The 8,273-nt window shown below is 37.0% G+C and overlaps 1 protein-coding gene, 1 non-coding gene and 1 pseudogene across 2 annotated transcripts; 1 reads left to right on the forward strand and 2 right to left on the reverse strand.

The window, feature by feature from the left end:
* Nucleotides 1-2,783: 2,783 nt before the first annotated feature.
* Nucleotides 2,784-7,061, reverse strand: LOC121255042 (annotated as a pseudogene).
* Nucleotides 7,036-8,273, reverse strand: LOC121255044. The gene is made up of 2 exons (XM_041155338.1): nt 7,374-8,273; nt 7,036-7,294 (listed from the first exon to the last, which is right to left on the reverse strand). The coding sequence occupies exons 1-2, from the start codon at nt 8,271-8,273 to the stop codon at nt 7,247-7,249; spliced, it is 948 nt and encodes a 315-aa protein (XP_041011272.1). The 3' UTR covers nt 7,036-7,246.
* Nucleotides 7,768-7,874, forward strand: LOC121256812. Its single transcript, XR_005939102.1, has one exon. It is a non-coding gene; the product is annotated as a small nucleolar RNA R71 (small nucleolar RNA).

Genomic DNA, 8,273 nt, shown 5'->3' on the forward strand with positions numbered 1-8,273 from the left:
ATGTTTTTGTAACCACGATTTGTCTCTACCATATTGATCAGCTTTTAATTTTGACTTCCAAGCGTAGAAGCTGTCAAAGTAATACAAGGGTAAATCCCAAGATCGAATTCACAGGGATAATGAGAATTTAGCAAACATTTCATTTTCGCAAGACAACATATTACCGTTTGGAGTAACACGAAAGTTTAAAATGATAAGAAAAGATTAAACTAAATGAGTTAGCAATGAACAAAAAAATAATAAAAAGAAAAGAAGAATAAATTTTAGAACTTAACCGCTAACTATATTCACATCTAAAAGGGGCTATTTACTAAAGGAGCGTGGAATGAATTATGAAAGAAATTGTCGGGAAGCTCAAGCATAAGTAAAGCTGAAAATAAAAGTGAATCTATTTTTCTAAAATTGCTAAGAATCAAGAGATTTAAAGAAAATATGCGGGAGTTGACTTAAACTTGTAAGAAGCAATTAAACAAACACTTGGGATGCAATTTTCGCCCACTAATTTGGTGATGGATTTACTTCTCCTTTCATTTTCTCTCAACCATTTTTTCATTCCTAGAAATCATGGTCGGATGATATAGCAATGAACCACCATTTTTATTCTAACAAAACTACTTGACAAATTATATGACAATCATAGAAAAGTGAAAGAAAAACATCAAAGTCATGTTACTTGTTCAAGTATCAATTGTGCCTTTACGTCTACAATTGATCTAAACCAAGAACAATGAACTCTAATCTTTTCTAGATGCACATTGAAATATAATCCATCAAGTTAATCATCAAAAGCACTAAATATTGAAGAGAATCCAACCCCAAATAGTCATGAGTTACTCATTGAATCCCAAGCTAAAAATCTAGCCTATCATCTCTAGATTAACAAAATGCTCAAGAAGATTAAAATCCAACATCACTAATTACTGCACTAAACAAAAATTGCAAAATGAAAATACTGTAATCTCCAAATGTGCTGAAAACCCAAAAGCCGAAGAAGAAGAACTAGCAGAAGGAAATAAAACCGAAAGAAAAAAAATCTCCGAAAAATGTGTGCTGAAAAAGAAAAAGGTATGCTGAAGAAGAAAATAAGCAGACGAAAAACTCCAAAAAAAACCAGCCGGCGCACGAAAATTTCTTTTTCTCTTTATACTCTCTGTTTTCTCCCTCAGCCCTCTCAGCTGCGCGTTTCGTCTCAGCCCAGCACCATGCCGTTTCGCATCCATTTTCGTGCGTTTTGACGTGCGGTCCAGGTTCGCGTGAGTGGTCTCCTCTGCGCGTCACGTTTTCAGATCGTGCGTTTTGATCTCTCCCTTCTGCTGCGCGTTACGTCCCTGTTGTGCGTTTCGCATCTACTCGCTGCCCGTTTTGATCTCAGCTCCCGCGTTCCACTTCAATCCTCCTCTGCAGTTCACGTCTCAAGCTGTTCTTACGCGTGAGTGCCCTGCACCATTCCAGCTCCCAGCGTTTCACGTCTGCAGTGCATGCGTTTTGAGCTGCTCGATCCAGCCCAAGTTCCTGCGTGCTGCGTCTCCTGGAAGCTGTTATCCGCATGTCTGCCCCTCAGTTCAAAGTGTGATAGCGTGAGTCTTCAGAGCATTCTTTGTAGTTGCTGTGTCAGTTGGGTAATTCCGAGAATACCCATATATTTTTAACAACTTTCCCACAATGCCCTGCAATCATTAACAAAAATATTAGAATAAAATTTGAGATATTAATCATAATTTAACATTGAGTCAAGCATTAAACTTTACTATATAATTAAGTGCTTAATTCATATTTTGGTTAAACATATCATTCATTTTAGCAACTTAATCATGTAATTTTTAACACTCTATCACACCCCCCAACTAGCTTTTTGCTAGTCTCTAGCAAATAATGCGATAAAGATATTGTAGGATCCAAGAATGAGGTACTAAATTCAAAAATCTCTACAAAAGATCAATCATATTGAAATCATGGGCATTAGAATATAGTCAAGTCTAGTTTTAGCTCAACACAAAAGCTTATAAAATTCTCAAGAGCTCAAACAAGGGAAATGTACTTAAGCTGAAGATCTTTGAGTGCACCAAGTGTGTGACAGATTTCTATTTGTTAGTTTCAAGATTTCTCACAATAGTTTCACCCTAACAACTTTTTCAAGAAAAACCAAAAGGTCTTCACTCCAATTCAAAACCATTACATTAGCGGCTTTCACGCTATCACACTTTGAAAGACCCTTTTTTTTTTTTTTTTATAGATCCCGGTGATAGGCAACTTTTTCCAATGTACTTGCACCATTTTTTTTTTTTTTTTTTTGTGCATGATCTCTAGCTTGCCCCTTTTCTCATGTACTTTTACAACCTTTCTCTTCTCTTTTTTTCTTTTTTTTTTTTTTTCATCACACTTTTCCTAAGCTATTAAGATATGGTTCATTGTAGTTCTTGCTAATTGCTTAGAAGAAACCACTGATTGTCATCAAACAAACCACAAAAAGTATCTGCTTGTGTCAATTAAGGTCATCAATCAATAGCTTTGAAGTAGCTTTCCCAAGTTTGAGTTGCTAAGACTAATCATAAGGTCAAGTGTCAAACTTAAAACTAACCAATGGGAATTAGTGTAGCCCAAAACTGCAACTATATGATCTTAAGTAGAGAAGTGTGAAAATGGTAGCTTGGTAGCTACAAAAATTCAGACCCCACAACTATTAATCCTGAGAGACTAATGGTAGAAGGCTCTCCTTACCCCCCAACTAAAAATGGGCAGTGTCCTCAATGCAAATCATGAATAAAACGAGGGATGAAAGAAAATAAGGTCGAAGGAAAATACCTGAGATGGCTGAAAGGATTGTGAACGTAAAAATGAAACCATAAAAGAATAAACAGTGCTGAACCTGAAAAGATATACTAAAGAAAAAGAAAAAAGAAAAAAAAAACATAGAACTGAAACAAATAAAAGCAGAAAAATAAAAGGAAAATAAGAGAGAAAAAAAATCAAAACAAAACAAAAATGAGCTAAGGACCATGAGAATAAGTGGGATCTTCCAAAGGAATGGAAGTATCCTCATGTGAACGTTTTGCCAAAAAATGTTTAAGTCGTTGGCCATTAACTTTGAAAGTGTTTCCATTTTGAGGATTAGTAATCTCAACAGCTCCATATGGAAACACAGCCTTAATTACATAAGGCTCACTCCACCTCGATCTTAATTTGCCTGGAAATAGATGGAGGCGGGAATTGTAAAGTAAGACTTGCTCATTGGGCTCAAAATTCTTTCTTTGGATGTGCTTGTCATGTAATACCTTCATGCGTTCCTTTGACAATTTGGAATTGTCATATGCATCTCGCCTAAGCTCATCCAATTCTGAAATCTGAAATTTTCTCACAGAACCAGCATGGTCAATAGACAAATTAAATTGTTTAACAGCCCAATATGCCTTATGTTCAAGCTCAACGGGAAGATGACATGCCTTTCCATATACCAAGCAATAAGGAGACATGTTAAGAGAGGTTTTAAAGGCTGTCCTATAAGCCCAAAGTGCATCAGTAAGCCTTAAAGACCAATCTTTCCTGTTGGGGTTGACTGTTTTTTCTAAGATGTGCTTAAGTTCTCTATTAGCTAATTCAATTTGCCCATTCGTTTGCGGGTGATATGGAGTGGAAATTTTATGGTGTATACCATATTTTTTCATGAGGGCAGCAAATGGTTTGTTGCAAAAATGAGTTCCATTATCACTAATGATAGCTCTAGGCATGCCAAATCTAGCAAAAATACTCTCTTTCAAAAACTTAAGCACAATCTTATGGTCATTTGTTTTACATGGAATGGCTTCAACCCATTTAGAAACATAATCAACAGCCACGAGGATATACAAATAACCAAAAGAAGATGGAAATGGCCCCATAAAATCAATCCCCCAACAATCAAAAATCTCAATGACCAAAATGGGTTGTAAAGGCATCATGTTTCTCTTAGTGATCGTGCCTAGTTTTTGACATGGCTCACAAGTTTTGCAAAAATCATACGCATCCTTAAACATAGGCGGCCAATAAAACCCACTTTGTAAAATTTTTGCAACTGTTTTATTTGCAGAAAAGTGCCCCCCACAAGCCTCATTATGACAAAAAGAAAGAACAGCTTGTATCTCATGATCAGGCACACATTTCCTTATGATTTGGTCAGAACAATATTTAAACAAGTAAGGATCATCATAGAAGAATGACTTTACCTCATGCTTGAATTTTCGTATGTCTTGAGCACTCCAATGGGGTGGAGTTTGTCCTGTCACCAAAAAATTAACAATATCAGCAAACCAAGGTAAATTTTCAACTGACATTAATTGTTCATCAGGAAAAGAGTCAAGGATGGGGATAGTGTGATCCTTTTCAGCAAATGTAAGCCGAGACAAGTGGTCGGCAACTACGTTTTCTGCACCCTTCTTGTCTTTGATAATAAGGTCAAATTCTTGTAGAAGAAGAATCCATCTGATTAACCGTGATTTAGCATCCTTCTTCGACAATAAGTACTTTAACGCTGCATGGTCAGTGAAAACAACTACAGGAGAACCAAGAATATAAGTTCGAAACTTGTCTAATGCAAAAACTACAGCAAGCAATTCCTTTTCAGTGGTAGAATAATTTCTTTAGGCTCCATTTAAAGTTCTACTTGCATAAGAAATGACATGTGGGAACTTATTTCTACGCTGTCCAAGGACAGCTCCTATGGCTACATCACTAGCATCACACATTATCTCAAAAGGAATAGACCAGACAGGGGGCTGCATGATAGGGGCTGTGGTGAGCAAAATTTTCAGCTTATCAAAAGCATCTTGACAAGAAGAGGTCCATTCAAAAGCAACATTATGCACAAGTAACTCACACAAGGGCTTAGAGATAGAACTAAAATTTTGAATGAATCGCCTATAAAACCCAGCATGCCCAAGAAATGATCTGATTTTTTTCACTGTTTTGGGTATAGGAAGCTTGGAAATAAGTTCAATCTTAGCTCTATCAACCTCAATACCTCTTGATGAGACTATGTGACCAAGAACTATGCCTTGTTGAACCATGAAATGACACTTTTCCCAATTGAGAAGCAAATGCTTCTCTTCACACCTGGCTAAAATAGCTTGTAAGTTAGTCAAACATGTATCAAAAGAACTGCCAAACACTGAAAAATCATCCATGAATATTTCCAAACAGTTTTCAATCATGTCACTGAAAATACTAAGCATACATCTTCGGAAAGTAGCTGGTGCATTACATAGTCCAAAAGGCATTCTTCTAAATGCAAAAGTGCCAAACGGGCAAGTAAAAGTTGTTTTCTCTTGATCTTCGGGGGCTATTTCTATTTGGTAAAAACCAGAATATCTATCAAGAAAGCAATAGAAATCATGACCCGCAACTTTTTCTAGCACTTGATCGAGAAATGGCAAAGGGAAATGATCTTTCCTAGTGGCGGCATTCAACTTCCTATAATCTATACACATTCGCCAACCAGTAGAAATCCTAGTAGGAATCAGTTCATCTTTCTCATTTTTCACAATGGTAAGCCCAGATTTTTTTGGTATTACATGAATGGGACTTACCCACTTGCTGTCCGCAATAGGGTATATGATTCCCACGTCAAGTAATTTCAAAATCTCTGTTTTTACCACCTCTTTCATGGTAGGATTTAATCTCCTTTGCATCTCCCTAGAGACTTTAGCATTTTCTTCTAAATAAATCCTATGAGTGCACACAAGAGGATTTATACCTTTTATATCTGCGATTTTCCACCCAATGGCACCTTTGTGTTGCTTTAAGACTTCCATCAATTTCCCTTCTTGGTCATGAGAGAGTTGGGCTGAAATCACCACTGGGAAGGTGTTGTCCGGTCCCAGAAATGCATATTTCAAGTCACTTGGCAATAGCTTCAGCTCTAGTATTGGAATTTCATTTGCTGTCAACGGTGGGAGTTGCTCATTCTTTGGCCTCCATTTAGTCTCCAATTTATTTTCTGCATTAAAAACATGAGAAACATCAATGGGGGTGTCATCAGTGAGGAGTTCACAAAAATTTTCTAACTCAAACAGCAGGTTAGTGGGCTGGTATGCCAAATAAGTCTCCTCCTCAAGGATGCTTTCCAACAAATTCACTTCTTGTACATCTTCCAAGTCTTGAGATTGCCTACAAATATTGAAAATGTTTAGTTCAAGGGTCATGTTCCCAAAACTCAGCTTTAAAACACCACTCCTACAATTTATTAATGCATTTGAAGTAGCAAGAAAAGGTCTCCCAAGAATCACAGGTGCTTGAAAAGAAGATTTTGGTGTCAAGTGAACATCCAACACAACAAAATCAACGGGATAAAAGAATTTATCCACTTGAACCAAGACATCCTCAACAACTCCTCTTGGCATTTTAATAGACCTATCCGCTAGTTGTAAAATGATAGGAGTTGGTTTTAATTCCCCCAAACCAAGTTGCTCATAAACATTATAAGGCAGTAAATTCACACTTGAACCAAGATCTAACAATGCTTGACCAATTTTTGAACTTCCTATAACACAAGCAATTGTTGGTGTACCGGGATCTTTATATTTTGGTGGGGTATTGCTCTGAATTATGGCACTGACCTGCTCAGTAAGAAAAGCTTTCTTTTGCACATTTAATTTTCTTTTAACCGTACACAAATCTTTTAGAAACTTAGCATATGCAGGAATTTGTTGAATAGCATCCAACAAAGGGATATTAATCCTCACATGCTTGAATATTTCTAAAATTTCAGATTGGTGTTTGTCTTTGTGCAGAGGGACCAATCTTTGAGGAAAAGGAGCAGGTACAGGACATGAAATCTTTTCAATTTCAGTTTCATTTTGTTCAAACTCACCATTTTCAGCCTCATTTTGTACAGATTTAGAGACCTTACCAGCCTTATCTGAACCTTGAGCCGGAATGTTCACCACCCTACCATTTCTCAAAGTGGTGACCACCTTCACTTGCCTCACATTTGAACTCTCAACTGCCCCTTGTGGAGCCTGACTTTGTGGATTGGGTTGAGGTTGTGCAGGAAGTTTTCCTTTCTCTTGAGAGCTCCATGCCGTAGTCATTTTTGTAAGTGTGCTCCGAATGTCATTTATCGCTTGAGAGTTTTGATTGTTGATTGTTGCTTGACCTTGCATAAACTGCTGCAAGGTGTTTGACAATTGATGTACTGTCTCTTCAAATCCCTTCTTTTGCATTGGAGGTGCTTGAATTGCGAGTTGAGAGGGTCCCGGAGCCAAGGCTGCTGGAGCTACTTGCTGGTCATTCCTCCACCCAAAATTTGGGTGGTTTCTCCATCCTGGATTATAAGAATTAGAATAAGGGCCAGAATACGGTTTTTGTATCATATTTACAACATTAGATTGGTCTAACAATACCTCTTTGAATGCGGGGATCGTGGGACACTCATTAGTTGAATGCCCATGATCCTCACATATGCTACACTTCTCTGAATTTTTATGGACAGCATGCACTTCATTTACCTTTTTTAATTCCATAGCTTCCATTTTTCTAGACAACAAAGTTAATTTAGCACGCAAATCATCATCTTCTTTCAAAGTATATTTTCCATGACCAGACTCAACTTGCCTAGACCTATCATGCACATCAGTTGTGTCCCAAGATTGAGCATTTTCAGCAAGGTAATCAAAATATTCAAATGCTTCCTCAGGCTCTTTGTCAAAAAATTCTCCATTACACATGGTTTGTACAAATTGGCGCATTTTAGGTGTCAAACTTTCATAAAAAAAACTTATCAAACGCCAATTTTCATAACCATGATGAGGACAAGCATTTAAAAGATCTTTGAATCTTTCCCAACTTTGATAAAAAGTTTCAGAATCTTTTTGGGTAAAGTTCATGATTTGTCTTTTAAGTGCATTTGTCCTATGTATTGGAAAGAATTTCTTCAAAAATTCAGTTTGCATTTCTTGCCATGTGCCTATGGTTCTAGGTCTCAATGAATTTAGCCATGTTTTAGCCTTATCTTTCAAAGAAAATGGAAACAACTTTAGTCTAATAACCTCCTCAGTGCAAGTCCGGTCCATGAATGTAGAACAAATCTCTTCAAACTCTTTGATATGAAGGTAAGGATTCTCGGAATCCATGCCATGAAAATGTGGAATTAATGGAATCATTCCAGGTTTGAAGTTAAAGGCATTTGCATTCAAAGGTTGGATTATACATGAAGGTGTGCTAGTTCTGACAGGTTGTAAATAATCTCTAAGTGTCCTATTCTGATTCACTACTTCCCGATCATGATTCTCATTTTCAGCCAT

This window comes from Juglans microcarpa x Juglans regia, chromosome 3D (assembly GCF_004785595.1).
Source record: "Juglans microcarpa x Juglans regia isolate MS1-56 chromosome 3D, Jm3101_v1.0, whole genome shotgun sequence".
Classification (NCBI taxonomy): Eukaryota; Viridiplantae; Streptophyta; class Magnoliopsida; order Fagales; family Juglandaceae; genus Juglans; species Juglans microcarpa x Juglans regia.

Coding starts and splice junctions, on each gene's coding strand:
- LOC121255044 (XM_041155338.1), bottom strand. CDS start 8,273: ATGGCTGAAAATGAGAATCATGATCGGGAAGTAGTGAATCAGAATAGG. Junction 7,295..7,373: donor CGATCCCCGCATTCAAAGAG/GTATTGTTAGAC, acceptor CTTATAATCCAG/GATGGAGAAACCACCCAAAT.